At 44.1% G+C, this 17,327-nt stretch overlaps 1 protein-coding gene across 1 annotated transcript in view; it reads right to left on the reverse strand.

Moving 5' to 3' along the window:
* Window positions 1-17,327, reverse strand: part of GHR (growth hormone receptor) — a 342,139-nt gene that overhangs the window by 21,279 nt on the left and 303,533 nt on the right. The window contains exons 5-10 of the mRNA XM_088469447.1: window positions 13,715-13,838; window positions 12,298-12,455; window positions 8,276-8,445; window positions 7,393-7,540; window positions 3,716-3,802; window positions 1,508-1,631 (exon numbers count right to left, since the gene is read on the reverse strand). Of these exons, the coding sequence (XP_088325573.1) occupies window positions 1,508-1,631; window positions 3,716-3,802; window positions 7,393-7,540; window positions 8,276-8,445; window positions 12,298-12,455; window positions 13,715-13,838 (811 nt within the window). The remainder of the gene's footprint in view (window positions 1-1,507; window positions 1,632-3,715; window positions 3,803-7,392; window positions 7,541-8,275; window positions 8,446-12,297; window positions 12,456-13,714; window positions 13,839-17,327) is intronic.

The raw sequence follows: 17,327 nt of genomic DNA on the forward strand, positions 1-17,327 counted from the left end.
ATTTTTGGACACAGTTTATCTTTTGGGGACTGTCCCAAGGGTGCAGGGTGGTTTCCCGAAGTTTGCACCCCAAAACCGCAATTCTGCACTTTTGTCCACCTGCTATTCATAGGTGAAACTTTTCTGTCGTTTATATTGCATTGACTTTTCGCGTACGCGAAAAGTCTTTGTAATTGAATACGGGGATAAGTTTTCGCCTGGCGAAATGACGTCACCCGCGATACTTTTCCGCGGATTCTGACTTTTTGCCTCTAATTGAATACGCCCCTTAGTAAGACATTGAATATACATGAATGAAAATATGCCACTCTAGAAAAATAAGCATTGGCAATTAAGTGAGCATTAGAAACACTGAGGGTCTACCATCTGGGGCAAACATTTTGATTAATTAAGGATCATGCTCCGTTGAAGTGGATGGTTGAGAATAAAGAGACCAATGTAAGATTTCAGTAGAGAATAGCCCAGGAAGCTAAATGGTCAATGCAGATGCTTTGTCCCATGTCTTTTGCTTAGGGGCTACAGGTGTTCTTCTAGACAGGTTGAAACAGGAGAGGGAATGTGTGACAAAAACTCTAAAAAGGGTTGTCAAACAGTATTGATTGCCAGACCACCTGTGAGAGGCTGACAACTGGTGTGTCAATCTCTGTGGTCAGTCTCTCACTGTCTGGGCAACAAGTCAGAGCTTGTTGAGAGACACTGTGATTACGGAATGTAAATGCTGTGCCAAATACTTGTATTGTGAGAGGGATGTTAGGTCCTTCCACTCTGAGACAAGGAGTTATTTGTTTAGTTAGAGCCGGACAGGCCGGGATTTACTTTTAGGTTTTGTTTATTTTTGTGCTGCTAATAAAACTAACTGCTGACAAAATGGAAATTAGTGAGCACAATGGACACAAAAGCCACAAGAAAAGCCAGAACATCAAAAAGATAATTTAAAGAAGTTGCCAACATTTATACAACCCCTCTTCAGCTGTGGCCCCATTCCCTAGTTCCAGGTGCACCTCCAAACAGCAACCAATTCTATTATAGCTATCATTTTATAGAATGAACTACATAAATGATAGCTGGAAGCTGATTGGTCGCTATGGGCTTCACCTCCACTTGTACTCTTTAGAAGGTTTGATAAATCTTCTTTTAATGCTCCTGGGCTGTGAGCTCATGGTATGTGTCAGCTTTCCAGTTCAGGTAAAGGGGTTGGTCCCGGGGGTAGAGCACATCCTATTTGTTACATAAGGGAAGGGCAGGCGTTAATGAAGTGTGGTTATTCAAAAGAGGACAATTCCTTTAAAGACTACCTATAGATTATGGATTATAGATTATTTTAAAGTGAAACCAAACACAGAGCAGGCTAAATATTAGGAAGTAAACATATATTTATTAAGGCATTTCCTAGTTATAAATGGGCAATGCACACTAACTTGCTCTACTGAATGAAGGTTACTATGATGACTATGATAAAATACTGTATTTATACAATATTTGTATATTAGTGAAAAAGGAAAATTACCGTTTTATATACTGCAGCTTAATCAGCCCTGATAGATTGTGAAATCCTCCATTAGTCCAATAGCATGTGAATGTTTCCTGCTGTAGAGAGCGACAGTGGGTTATACTGGGCCTCCCAGGAAGATCTAAAACAGAACAAACATGCGCAAGTTAATAAAGTTGAGTTACAAAAAAAAAATACAATACTGTATGCGACTTTATTTTTAGGACAATAAAACTACTCTATGATCTCTGTAAAAACTGTTTAGACAATGGATCTAGTGGGGCAACGGCACCAGGAACGATTTGCGACGGCACCAGGAACGGGTTAGATAGGGGATCAATCAGGAATCCAAAGGGGACTGATACTACTAATCTGTGCTCCCCTGAGTGTATTAGATACATTAGATGATGTATTCGAGCTTTTCATGTCTTCTACCTTCTCATAAATCCACACACACTATTATAAATAGCATTGCCCGTGCTTTACAAATCATACACAGAGCGAATGGCTACTATTTGGCAGATTCTATCTGGGATCCATTTCTCTCAAAACTGCCACGATTTGCAGCTATGTTGTAATTAGTCACTACCCATCTTTATAAACGCTCTAAGTGTTTAGGCCAAGGATGGGAAATAGGGGGCCCTCCAGCTGCTGCTGAACTACAAATCCCACCATGCCTTGCAATAGTTTTAGCATGGCCAAATAGCAAAGCCGTGGCAGAGCATGCTGGGATGTGTAGTTCTACAACAGCTGGAGGGCCACTAATTGTCAACCCCTAGTTTAGACGGTACAGGAAACCAAACATATTTACCTTTTAGCAGAAACAAGTCACAGATGTGTCCACATACAGCTATCATACATGTGCTACAAGTCGCGACACACAACGTGGGAGCTCTGTGTGCCTTGGTAGCGTTGAACGTCTTCCGTGCGACTTTTTTCCTTCAAATGCGTCTTATTCGCACAGTGATGTGCATAGGACACACAATGACTAAAATGATATGCAGCATGCCTATATACTCTGTGCGTCTGCGGGTGTATCTGCATGCGAAACCCTACGTTACAGTGTCAGCGGCTGTAACACTGTAACGTAGCGTTTCGCATGCAGATACACCCGCAGACGTACACAGAACATAGGCATGCTGCATATCATTTTAATCAGCAGAAGCTGCTTGTGTGTCCTATTCACTGTGTGAATAAGACGCATGTGAAGATAAAAGTCGCACAAAAAGACGCTCGGTGCTACCGAGTCATGCCACGGCATGGCACGATTAGAAGGGCTGTTTAGCGAGCAAGGAGGCTAGATGTATGAGGACACATCTGTAGATGTATGAAATATTTATTTCAGTTATGACCTTTGAGCTGCGGAACCTCACTATCTAAGGAATGGTGGCTGAGTTACATATTTTGAAGGCCATGTACAAACCTTTACTTCTGTTTGCTACATTTGCCATAGCCTCACTGCACTCTCTTGGCTTCATTAAATATAACAGGCTGGGTATGGGATGTCGGCGCCAGAATCCCGACTAGGTGAGAATGCCGACACCTGCAGGTAAATATCCTAACACTATCCCTACCCCTAAACCTAACCTCCCCCCCACACCCCGCAACCTAAACCTCCCCTCCGGCAGCCTAAACCTAAACTTCCCCTACCCGCTGCCTAACCCTAACCCCCCCCCTCAGCCTAACCCTATTTCTCCCCCTAGTGATAACCCTACCCCTCATACTTACCGTCAGGATGTCAATAGACGCTGGTGGCGGAATTCTGACTGGTGTTGGGATTCCAGCACCGACATTCTGAGCACTGGCATCCCAACTGCCGGGATCATAACTACATCCCAATATAACATGTGCTTAGGCAGAACTGTCCACTAACCTAAGCTGTCCCCAGGGGTAGGCAGCCCCCAAGTAAAGAGTGACATGATTTAACACAATCAGAGTAAATGTTTTAATTATCATTAGGGGGAAAAATGTAAACAACTCAATTAATTATCTATATCTAGAGTTAGCCCCTACACGTGTTAGATTAACCTATCTCTGGGAATTAGATATATTTCCCAATCCCGATGTTGTAGGTAAACGTGGAAAACATTCTGCAGAGGTGGCAAATTAAATGATGCTCTTCTCCTCCTATATATGCAAACTGCCATAAACATCTGGATTGGTGTGAGGTACGTTAGTGATGTCTCTTTAATTATATAAAAACATGAAACATTGTAGTAATATTACATGTCTTTTTCACTTCCTTCTGTAGTGGCTGCGTGGTATTGACAACCATGGAGCTTAGGGGTTTTTGTGGGTTCGAAGTGGGATAAGCTGAAAGACAAGAAAGCAAAATAAATAAATAATTAACCAAGGAAAAACGGATGCTGGGTACACACTTGAATGAACCAGCGGCTGTCCGGCTGTAGCGCCAACAGAGTAGCTGATTTGGCAAGCTACAGTATACACACTTACCAATTGGCCATCGATATGTCTGGCCTGACATCACAACTGGTTGGGCATTTAAATTTGACTGCCCAGTTGTTATCTCAGTGTCGGTAGGTTCCTGCGGCCAGTGTACGGGCGATTGACGTGTCAGCAAGATCTAGCGATATATCTGCGAGTTATATCGGCATCGACTATGCTGCAGGGCCAACATATGTCTACGAATGACGTACACACCCACCGATGCACTTGAGATATATCATTCGTTATCAAAACGACTGATATGTCAACAAGTGTGTACCCAGTTTTAGATATAGGTTTATTGCAGTATATTGCTTTACAGTTATTCTGAACTGATAAAGTATAATACAACTAATATAAATGCTGTAAAACAAACTTTAAAAAAACAACAGACAGCAGCTTGCCGTAGTGGTAACATTTTTATGGAGTGATACAAGAGTATGGCGGAGAAGAAAAGAACGGCCAATTCATAAATTTCAAATTAACTTATTCACTCCCACTCATTGGTGAACACCCTCCATTAAAGCTTCTGACGGTGAACCCGCCCAGCAGGGTGATGTTGCAGAAAGCCAGTAGGGATCATTATCATCGACCAATTAAAGAAGAGCACACTTAAATATAATAAAAGATTCTAATAGCTTTCAACTGCCGTTCTTTACCACCACCCTAACAGCAGATGACCAAACAGAAACAACAATCCAATCGCCCCCCTTCACACAAACACACACAGACCTCACCAAAAATAATTGGTACCCTACATGCTGTCAATCACGCCGTACCTCAAGCACCTTTATAAACCTTGCACAACCAGTTACTTGGCACAAGCACAGATCATATTTACTACAGCCTTTGGGGTTTAGATGCCTTCAAGCTTAACTTCAGCCTTCTGTTATCTTTTGTGCATTCCTTCTGGGTGGAGCTTGTTAGCTGACCAGTGGACATGTCACTCACTAATACTGGCATGAAATATTTAACTGTCAAGCTGGCATATCTATAGTGGAATTCGAGGTGGATATGACCCCCACTGCTAGTCACACTGATGCACTGACATCTCCACTGGCCTTTATAGGTCAAGGATTATTCCACTTCTCGCAGTTTCAAGGCAGCTGACACAATAGTCCAAGTGAGATAGCTTCTGTCACTAAGACCCTAAAATGGCGTGATTATGGGAGCAGGAAGCAAGGCAAAAATATGCTCAGCTGGCTGCACACTTCTCACAAGGAAGGACAACCATATATCAGGCAGAAGAGAGTAAGAAGGTGGGAACTCAATATAAAGGTGGGATTACTTCTTCAGGTACTTGTAAAATTTGGTCTACTAGAGAGTTTGTCTAACCAATGGGTTTAGCTAGTTAGTCTAGTTGCCCAAATGCTAATTCATTATTTAAAACATGTGCAAACCCTTTATCTCTTTCCTTTCCAGGGCTCAAGAGATTATGCAGAAAATTGATGCCAACAGTTCTAACAGGAATATGGAACAGAGAGATTTATTGGTCTCCGAGATGAGGATGGTAGGTATAGAATGAGGCCAAAAAAACCCTCGCTAAAGGGATTATGGGCCTGATTCAGAGCTGAACGCTCTGACCAGAGCGCTCGCTCTGAATCAGGGCCCTCCTCCATGAAAATGGAGCGGCCTCCTGGCCGCTCGCATAGCTGTGGGTGACCACCCACAGCATATGCGAGTGGCCATAATGATGGTCGCGATGGTCTTGACCATCGGACTTGCGATGGAGACCCTGCGGTAGGGTCTCCCTGCCACAAGCCCTGGAGTGATTTTGGCTGTATCAGAGCCAAAATCACTCCCACTGACATCACTAGTGATGTCAGTGGGGCCGGCTTCAGACGGTAGGTGTTCCCATGGGAACGCCTCCGTCTGGCAGGCACGCCCCCGGTACGCCCACCAAAGGGGGCGTGCTGTCAATCAACATCGACAGCACGCCCCCTTTGGTGCGAGACCCGGAGCGATGGAAAGCCCGTCGCTCCCCGGGTCTCGCGCATGCGCACGACAGAGCTCCCTCCGTCGTGCGCATGCGCAGTGGGGAACATCGACCCGCTTGCGAGCGTTCTGCTGCTCGCGAGCGGGTCTGTATGACCCCCTATGTCCTCATTTCTGGATTTAACAAACAGCATTAATCTAAGATTATCGCTGTTTGTCACAGCATCGTTCTCGCCATCTTTAGATGGCGAGAGCAATGCGGCCCCCATTGAGGACAATGGTTACCCGGTGCTGCCCTTCCGGCTTCAAGCAAAGCCTTCCAGGCCCTGCCGGTTCCCCGTGTCATGCACATGCGCAGATTGACCGTTGCTCGTGTGCATAACACTGGAGCCCCGTCGCTGGCAGCGTTAGGACCTCGCAGAGGAGGAGGACTTCATGGAACCTCGCCGGAGGGGTAAGTATTGGGAAATACCAGTGGATTTTTCGTTTGTATCACAGTGATAATAAACGAATAATTCCTCTGGTATTTGCCTTCGTTGATTAATGGGGGCCATATTTTGCTAATTATAAGAAGAAGTGTTTTATGTGTATGAGGACACACATGTATGTGCACATTTGTATTCTGTCTGAAGGTCTTCTACCTGCCATATCCTGTTTATGCATTTAGATATAAGTGGACTTTGATAGCCTTATGTGCTTTTCTTTTTTTAATCTTATTAATGATTTGTTTTACCCTTATGCTTTTAAATTCTGACTGAATGTTTCCAGCGTCCACCCACGTCACATGGAGGATAGACAATGGACACAATGGGGCGGAGTGACAGAGGTAAACTTCAGTTCATTTTGCCATCTCCAGATGGAGAAATTAAATAGAGAAGTGAAGTTCTTCTCTGAATCTCTCTCCACATACCGGTGTATGGGGGATGTGATATTTACACTAATCAGGCGATCCGCTGGAGAAATATTATGCTGGGTACACACTGGCAGATATATTGGCTGATCAATTGATTGGCCAATATATTGTCTGTGCGACGGCCAGTGTGTACTAACGATATATGACTGTGAACGACGTCGTTGACAGATATATTGCATTGGCTGTGCTGCACAGCCGGTGGCAGATATATGCTCATCGTGCTGTGTGTACGGGCGGTCAGCCACAGGGAGGGGGGACGCGACGTGACCTCAGTCCAACGGGACCCACGGCCAGATGACAGTTGTTCACTGTGTATGAACAACCATCGATCTGCAGATATATATTTTAGGTGTACCCAGCTTTAGATTTCTCCATGAAATACCCCTTTTTGAATACGAGGAAGCAGTATAAAGCCCTGTATTCTGAAGTGTTTGGTGAAACAGGGCTTGTCACTGCTGCTTGCATAGACCCCATGCTCCCAGTGATTCTTCTAACCATCACAGATTGGAGAAAACTATAACATTCATTGTGATTATTACGGGGCACGCGTGTTAATAATCGTTAAACCGTACTGACTTTAGTAAAAAGCAGACTCATAGCTGATACTTACCTCTTGAAGTAAAATCTGGGATCACTAAGACATCACTGTATCTTCCAAATTTGTCATTTCCTCGATGTCTGCATCGGACCCGGAACAAATGCTCCTCTCCGATCCTCAGGCTGTACACTGGTAAATACGTGGCGGACACTACATCATACTAAAACAAAGAAATAATAAAGTCACACCTAACTGTTCACCAGTCTGAATTCTATTTCAGTGTTTCAACTGTCACCTTGGTGCCCCCATACTGAGTGGCAGCCACTAACATGAAGGGGCAACAGCTGGCAGATTCTCAAATGTGCTGGCAGTGTGACTCTTAGTAATTACGTTACACTGCCCTCCAGGTGTTTTGTTCACAGCATTGCTCCTCTATGTACAGGAGCGTGCACCACCAGTTGGCGCGTCAGTGTTAGGTGACTTCTTCGCAGCATTACTGCCCAATGTGCAGGAGGAAGAGCAATAGGGAGAAGCGGCATGAATGACTGTGGGGTGATTAGGGAAAGAAAGGATAAAAAGGAGACAACTAGGAACAGGGTTCAAAAGAGCGATATCAGCAGGGAGAGAGGAGCGTGGTGAGGTATCAGCATAAGGAGAGACATGGAGAGAAGGAGTGTGATGGGAAGGAAGGCACCGAGAGAGAGTAGTAAGAGCAGAGGAAAGAGGTGACACAAGAATGTTCCATTCATTCTCATAGAGAAGAGATTTGAGAGGAAGAGCCGGTTAGGCAGAATAATATGCTGGGATAGATAGTTCTCGTATGATCTGTCTATGGGAAGAAGTATGATAGTGGTCGCAGCTGGTAGTGTTACCTGGGCGCAACATTAGAAGAGCAGAGAATTAGATGACAGTAACCAGAAAGAGGTTATAGAGGACGGTGAGATTTAGGTCTTACCGGCTTCCACTGGGGTTCACTTGTCTCCTTTATTTGCACTTCACATTCTAACGGCATCGGACTGCTGGATGAGGGTGGAAGCTCCCACGTTAACCGGATGTCCATGTATAAAAGATTTGTGCTGATATCCTCAATAGACCAGTTTAGGGCAGTCGGGGAATCGTCTTCCACTGAGAACACAAGACCAGTGTTTGAAAAATAAAACCATTAGGACATAACACATTGAGGAGGATGCAGCATTGAGCAACTTGCATGTAAATTAGAATATCTGTGTTTTTTGTAATGCAGCAGGGCCTGTGACCCTTAGTGAAGGATTGTTCCCAATCACTTGTTCTAGAGAATGTGAATGCACTTCATAATCGGCAGACATTTATAAAAACCGGCCCATGAGAGAAATGTGTTTAACCCATTTTCACAAATCAAACATTTGGTTTCTTATTCTAAACTAAGCTAGGAGAGTTGCAGATTTTGGTTTGTTGCCATTTGTTACAGCACCCGTCACCTGTACATATGTTTTGTAAATGCCCCCAGTGGGCAATTTATAATTTCTCCCTGCTCTGTGGCAAGTGCAGGGCTGTCAGGAGGAGTGTTGGCATCCTAGGCAGCGCAACCTTCATCAGAATGCCCCCAGCTCCTCCTTCTCTTACCCTTAGGAAGAGGGTGGTTGTGGTGAAATTCTCTGCTTGCATTAGTCTAATATAATGGCGCTACGCAGTGACATCATAGTCAGCGCCTCTCCCAGCCATAAAATGACATGCAGCAGCCGGTGCTCCATGTGGTGGCACTGCATGAGTGTTAATGACACTGGATAGGGATGGTCATTGGTGGGTTAACCATCGATGGCACCAATGGTGGGCAGGGGCGCCGAGATGGGGGGGAGCGGGTACAGATTACCGGGGCCAGGGCTTCCTGAGGGGCCCGGCAGGGGGCCTGGGTCCGGCGCCGCCCCCCCCCCCTCACAGCAGCCCAGCTCAGTGGGGACTGCACGTGGCTGCTGAGCGGCAGCCACAGCAGTCTCCTATGCCTGTGGAGGGGAGTGATCACACTGATCGCGCCCCCCCTGGCTTTGAGCAGGGCTGAGGGGGCCCAGAGCGCCCCCCTCCCCAGCGTGCAAATCTTTTTTGGGGGAAGGGAGCGTGGCCACACCTCCCGCGATAAGGCCACGCCCCCTATTACCCGAGCCCGCTGCGGCTCTCAGCTTGCCTGATGGTGGGTAACTTCAATAGTATGAAACCATCGACAGGTGAACCAGTGGTTTTACTCACAGATGGTCATACCTGCTCTATTACTCACAGAGCAGCAAGCTATAGATGTGTCCCCATACATCTAGCCTCCTTGGGCGTTAAACAACCCGTCTAATCGCGCCATGCCGTGGCACAACTTGTAGCACAGAGCGTGCGACATCTATCCTCCGTGAGCTACAAGTCGCGTTACACATAACACGTGAGCGCCGTGAGATCTAGTAGTGCCGAATGTCTTTTTTATGCAACTTTTTCCCTTAAAATGTGTCTTATACAAAAAGTGATGCCAATAGGACGCACTAGCAGCTTACTCTGATTAAAATGATATACGTCATGCCTATATTCTGTGTGCAAAATGCTACGTTACAGTGTCAGTAACTGTGACACTGTAACGTAGCATTTCACATGCAGATACAGCCGCAGTAGCACATATCTAATCAGCATAAGCCGCTCTGTGTCTTATTCGCATCACTTGCGAATAAGATGCATTTTAAGGGAAAAAGTTGCACAAAAAGACGCTCAGCGCTACCGAGTCGCACTAGAGGGGCTGTTTAACGCGCAAGGAGGCGAGATGTATGTGGACACATTTGTATATGAGGAATATCATCTAAGCCAAGCAATCAGGAAACCATCTACATACCATGTAAGTAGCTGGGTAACCCATGATTGCGTATGGATTGTACATTACTGTAGATGTCATGTTCTCTGTTTTACAAAATACAGTATTCAATGGATAGAATGCAGGAAAGGCTGCAGGCCAAATGCATCATTATTACACTGATACTTTCCATGAGCATGAAACACATCCAAGAGTCATCTTAAGGAAAAAAAACAACTAGTCAATAATAAACAAAGGTTTTTATCTGCAATAAAGTAATTTATGAAGGTGTAAAACCGCAGGCCTGGAGAGCAAATTAGATGAGTGTATTAATTGCATGAATGCACCCAATCTCATAAAACAAGTGTAGAGTTGATATACTGTATAAAGAATGGAGAGTCTGGGGGTGGGGAGTCTAAATGTTCTGTTTGGAAATACTGCAGGCTCATATATTAGTATAACCTATTGGTGGCACCAATGTAGTTTGCAACAGGTATCAGGGAATTTGAGATGGATGGTCAGTCCACTCAGATGTCCTTAATCAGGATGCTGGGTTTATTAGGAACAGCGGTAACACAAGGTAACAGCAGTACATATAGAGTATGCAGCTGTATACACATGGTTAACAGCGGTAGTCACAGTAGCCAATAGCGGTAGTCACAGTACTGTGGCACTCTAATGGTGCCTACACACTTACAGACTTGCTGACGATCCAACATCGTGCATGATTTCCCTCGAAACTCTCCCCGGCAGCTCTGCACACGATTTGGAGTCCAATCTTCAAACGATCTCTCCTGCATCCAGACTTTTTCCAGTGCATCGTGTCCTAGATTGTCAGATCTGCCGTACAGCACGGCAGATCTTAAGATGCGATGTGCGACCAGCGGGGAGGCGCATCGCATCATGATCGTGAGTGGGGACTCACCATTTGGGCATTTTTTACACAATCTGTCGTTCCAATGCGTCGGCATCGGCCACAGTGTAGGCACCTTAAAATAGTGGCATTCGCTGGGTCGTACACGCAGTGACATCATCCTGCAGGGATCACTGCTACAGAGAGGAGGAGACCAGTGGCTTACTCTCATCCAACAGTTCACAACTAAATAGAAAATATGTGCACTTATTTATATTTATATAGAGGTGTCCACGTACATCTTACTTCCTTGCGCATTAAACAACCCTTCTAATTGTGCCATGCCATGGTGTGACTTGGTAGCGCCGAGCGTCTTTTCATATGAGTTTTTATAAAATCTCATTCGCACAACGATGCGAATAGTTAGCACAAGCCACTTCTGCTGAATAAAATGATATGCGGCATGCCTATATTCTGTGAGTGACTGCGGGTGTATCTGCATATGAAACGCTACGTTACAGTGTCACAGCCTCTGACACTGCAACGTAGCATTTTGCATACAGATAGAGCCGCAGTTGCACACAGAATATAGGCATGCCACATATCATTTTAATCAGCATAAGCTGCTTGTGCTATCTATTCACATCGCTGTGCGAATAAGATGCATTTTAAGATAGAAAGTCGTATGAAAAGACGCTCGGCATTACAGAGTCGCACATCGCTCACACTTTATGTTTAACGTGACTTGTAGCGCATGGAGGTTAGATGTATGTGGACACATCTGTAGTTTTTTCAATGTAGTTAACTGTGAAAGCGAACTATGGTAACACTGTTCAATTTGGCAGCACATATTGGTGGCCCAAAACCAAGATGAATTCACACAAAGCCGCAGTACTCAGCTGCCTATCAGCCATACAGTATACTGTGCTATCAACATAGCGGTTTTCTCTAAGTAGTGCGAGACAAACCCTGCCAGGTAGATGGACGTGAAGTGCCGTTCCAGAATGGCACATTGCGTCCATCAATGCTGGACTGAATTCCCCCAAAGGCTAAAGGTCTTCTACATTTACGGGCATGCTTGCTAATGAATGACCTGCTCCAATGGAATCACTGCTTTGGTGCAACATCCCCTGCAGTGTTTGTGCACCGTTAATGTGAATACAGAAAATGTGGCATTTGTTCCACCAAATGTTTTTGAATTCAGCGTCTCTCACATTTGTGCTTCTTTTTGTGGAGACCGTAAGACTCATACCAGACCTAGGTAACCACTTTGCTCACTACAATGTCTTATTTATTACAGTGAGAGTAACAAGTGTAAATAGAGGCTTACCAGTTTCATTGGTACTGAAGTAGCGTTCATCAAACGTAACATTTTCACCCACGAGGCGGATGTAATAATCAGACATGTCGGACGTGTGGGCTTTACTGAAGTAGCAGCTATTCTCTCCAGCAGACACATTGTCGGGACAGTCAGTCCAGTTCGTGTCACTGAGGAGACAATACATATGTTCTAAACATATTAACATATTATTATTCAGTGCAGATGTGAGTTTTTTTGTCATGAAAAGTCCAAGTATAGATAAGCACGCTGGGACAAACGGTTTAACAAAATAATACAATTCCAAATTGCTTTGTACGTATTATTAAACATGTTAGGTAACCATTAATGATGGTCTCTTATAATGGTCTCTGTAAAGGGCCTATATATTAAATAATATTTGCCGGATACTCCCTGAAAACACCCGTATCTCTCTGATGTACCATGGAGGGTCATCAGCAGAGATATCCATATCGGACATGCCCCTCCATTGCAGACAGGAACCGCAGCACCCATAGGTTTCCATGGAGGTTGTGAAGCTGTCAGATACAATATACCAAGCTTCGCATTCCGGAGAGTGGCCCCCACAGCTAATGCCATCTGAAGATGGCGTTAGCCCCTTGCAGCTTATGGGCTACATTTTGCTAAGCTTTTCCCTGGCAATCGCTGGCGCACACACGCGTGGTCAGTAAACCATGCATGCGCAGGGGTCATGAAAGAGGTGTGAGGTTGTGTGGTATGTAATTTCTTATTGCTGCAAATAGCGGAGCTAAGAAATTACAATTATCGGGTCTGAAACCCAATGATTGATAAATATGGCCCTAAATGAGCAGGATTGCATTTTAAGAGAGATATACACAAAAAGTGCGCTGTCTGTCAGTTATTTAACGGGATGTATAAAAAGAGAACGCGAGTTAGTGTGTGGTATTTTCCAGCAGGTTGTGGGGACCAGATGGCTATTTTGACAATCGATGTAATGTGAGACTATTGGCTTGATTCAGGGATGGATGCTATAATAGTACAGCCCCTGCGTCTTTGTACGCAGCGGATGTGCGAAAATACGCAAAAGCCGCAGGAGGCGTCTTGTGTGAAGAGACCCCCACTGATGGCTTCTGTGATCCGGTGCCTGCGTCCCGAGACGCAGCATCAGCTCACCAACAGTCAGGCATCGGCCATCTTGTAACTTGTTACTCAGAGCGGCCACTACATCTCCACTGCCAAAGCAGTCACTCCCACTAAGTGGAGGCGACAGGGCACCATTTTGTGCATCGGTCCCCATATCCTCTCAAGCGGCAGTGGCCCTGTCACTCAGGCTGCGGCTTCCCTCACACTGCGTACGGAGCTGCAGCAGTATTGCGGCAAATGTGCACTGAGGCTCTGGCCCTGGGGCAGTTAAAAAAAACATTGGACAAATGTAGCTGGACTGTACCTTCTCTTGTATTGCAGCTTTATCAGTCCTGAAAGGTTGTGAAAATCTCCATAGCTCCAATGGCATGTAAATGTTTCTATATGTGGGGAGCGGCACTCTGTGATTCGGGGCCATTCTGATGTATCTGAAAATGAACAGAACAAGCTTTACTTAATGAGGCTTTCAACATAGGCAGAAAGCTGATTATTCACCTTCACACACAGTGGCGGTAGCCATTTTGTGCATCATGCTTCCATGATTTCATTAGTACCTATTGAATATTGGTTAAAGCACAAATAAAATGACAACATTTTTCAGCATTATAATGTGTATTCCAGCGTCACTTCACTTGCAGAAGAATGTTTGAAAATTCCCCAGCCAGTTGTTTATTTTATTAGAAGAATAATTCCACATAAAACTAAAAAATCAGTACTATCACATGACCTGCGATGCCTGCTGCACGCTCCTTGCTCCTCATAGCGGCCTTTTTTTTTCAGACAGGCACAGATAGAGTGCTACCATATGGGAGCAAAAAGCAGCCTAGACAGTGGTGGCGGGGGAATTGAGCACATCAGGGGTTCCGCATAAGCTTTGTGGTCCCAGCTGAAAGAAATGTGAATGCCACTTTGCCGGGAGCTAGTGTCACCACTGACATATGATGAAGCAGAGCAGAAACACAAACCATAGAGGGTCAGATCCATTCAGTATTAATCTGACACTTCAAAGCTGTCAAAACATTAAGCATTATTTCCCAACTCCACACCAGACAGCTGAAGCTGATCCCACATCTCTAGGATATTGTCCTGATAGGATATCAAACAAGTTGAAAAGCTACGGCTGCCGTCATGTAAGATACTGTGACATCACTGGCGTGACCCCTGTCTATGAATCTGTCAATGTATAGGAGGTGTGGCATGTCCAAAAAGGGGCGTGGCCTTGCGGCATGGGGGGAGCTGCCACAGCAAAATCGAAACTATGCTTTTAGGACTCGGAGCCAATGAAGTGTAAACAAACAATTTTTTTTTTAACATACTGTAATTAAAGGGTGTTATGTAGCTGGATAATGTACTAAACACCCCCAGATCCTCCACATCTGCTCTTCATTCACTTGTTACCACTGCCCAACAACATATCATTCATGTCATCCCTGTTCAACAACCTGTCACTCACATGTCACCAGTGCCCACCAACCCATCACTGACGTCATCCCTGTCCAACAACATGTCACTCACATGTCATCCCTGTCCAACAAAGTGTCACTCACATGTCACAGCTGCCCAACCTATCACTCACATGTCATTCCTGTCCAATGTGTCATTCACATGCCACTCCTCTCCAAGAACGTGTCACTCACGTCATCCCTGTCCAACAACGTGTCAATCACATCACATGTCATCCCTGTCCAACAACATGTCACTCACAAGTCACAGCTGCCCAACAACCTATCATTCACAAAAACAAAGAAAAGAAGAGGTATTCTCTTTTTATGGGGCACTCGACCTACTCAGTTAAATTTAAAATTTAGCTTTTAATAGTTTGCACTAAAAAATAATAATAATAATTCCACACTTAATATCAAAAGACATCTGTACACAAAACATAGAACAAAACAACATTTAGTCTGGCCAAAATTAGGTCCAGTTAGTAAAAAACTGACTTAAGGGAGATCAATGTATATCTAATGTCTCAGTTCCCAGTTATGGTAAGTCAGACATGGCAATCATGGCACCATAGTCAGACAGATGGTGAAAATATTAGAAGAATTTTTATTTATCAGGGAATAAATACCCTTTGCTTGTAGCGTCGGTGACCACCTGATCAGATCAATGTCCTGTTCATTCAGGATTATACACTATTGTTTATCCGAGAGTATTTCTGTGGTTCAGGATGTTGCTGATCGTGGTGGTCAGCCAATAGGGGTTCCCCTTGTGCACTAAAGGGTTCCCTGAGGTTCCCCAGATGCGTGTTTCGTTTGAGTATTTATGAAGAGGCACCAATTACAACTGTCTTATGAATATCATAAGTATATATTAATAATTTTATTAATGTTCATAGAATGTCCTATCTGAGATTTACATAACTGCATACCCTGCATGACAAAACTCATTTAAGTTTATTGACAGCCTGAAGAACATGCTACCTGCCTGTATCATGTGGTACAGTATAACTGAAATGTGATTGGCAGATGAAAGTTCAGCCAACTTTCATCTGCCAATCACATTTCGGTTCTGAGAACGAGTACTGGAAAGAAAAAACATTCAAAACATCTGTTTTTCATATTAATCTTTAAAGGGTTGGAAACAATTTAGCGCAAATCTCAAGCGATCAAACATTATTCTTACAATACATTGTCTACCAGGAATTATTGCAGAATACTGACAAGAAAAATAACACCAATAAGATATATTTAAATAAAATTAATTTGGTAATTATTGCTTTTATCAAAAGCAAAACCAACAAACCAAAATACGTTATAGTTTATTTATATAAATATTTTTTAAGACTGATATGGTAGCTGCTAGTGTCAATTGTATAATTGACACTCCCACTGACTGACGTCTCAGTTATAACATCTGGCACCAGTTATAAAATGTGACAAAAGGAGCTGCCTTGCTGGAATTCAGATATGCAGCCTGTCCTGACTATAAGGGGTCGATTCAATTAAGAGGGGGGTCAAAGTGCCACTGGAAACGCCGGCAACTTATCTCACCCCGGACTTGCGTATTTTAGTACACTGTCCCATGGAGCTGTGAACAAAAATCTCTGAGTTCAGAACGACCGTAAATGCAGCATATGGCCGCACTTAATCGCGCCGCGAGACGACTCGCACCTAACCGAATCGACTCCTAAGCGTTTATAGCAATATAATTACTTTTTACAGTACATTGGTTACGACCAATATCATATACTTATTATTTTTCTGTGATAAATATTTAGTTAAGATCATTTTCTTTAACATTCCGTCATACAGTGCACAGTTAAAGGAAAAAACAATACCAAAATCACTGAGGGGAGTAGTTTGTTAATTGTAATGTATCATACATACAGCACAAATCTATATTCAACTGTGACTCTAGTACACAGGAAGGGAGAAGGCAAGAGTTGAGCCAAGCAGTCCCTGCCAAGAGAATTCAGTTGGACACATTCTGAACAGGAAAGAATGCTCCAGCCTTCAGTTTAAGGGAGTTCACTGTTTACTGACAGTGTAAACAATGAGTTATTGACCTTCATACACAGAATCCCTTCTCTCCCTCTGAATGTGGTGGAAAAATACAGCATTGCATTTTGGTGCTATCGGGCAAATATTACATTTGGATGGAATCTCTAAACCACACTCTGGGCTGAATTATTACCCTCTACCCTGTGTGCACCAAGGCAATAAAAAGACACAAGAAAGAACAAGATGATCCGATATTGAGAACACTTTGCAACACTTATTGATTAATGTTGCAATAGTATTTTTAGCAACATCAGGGAAAGCAATTTCTCCAGCAGCCAGATGGTGGCACTGTTGCTATTTCTGTCTATGGATTATTTATCTTTTCTTTCTCTGGTGAGTCAGTTCTCATCTAAAACTGGGTACACTATGGGTCTCATTCAGACCCGGTCGCGAGCGCTGTATGCTCGCAAGCGG

Source organism: Taudactylus pleione, unplaced genomic scaffold (assembly GCF_031769625.1).
Source record: "Taudactylus pleione unplaced genomic scaffold, aTauple2 ptg000092l, whole genome shotgun sequence".
NCBI classification, from domain to species: domain Eukaryota; kingdom Metazoa; phylum Chordata; class Amphibia; order Anura; family Myobatrachidae; genus Taudactylus; species Taudactylus pleione.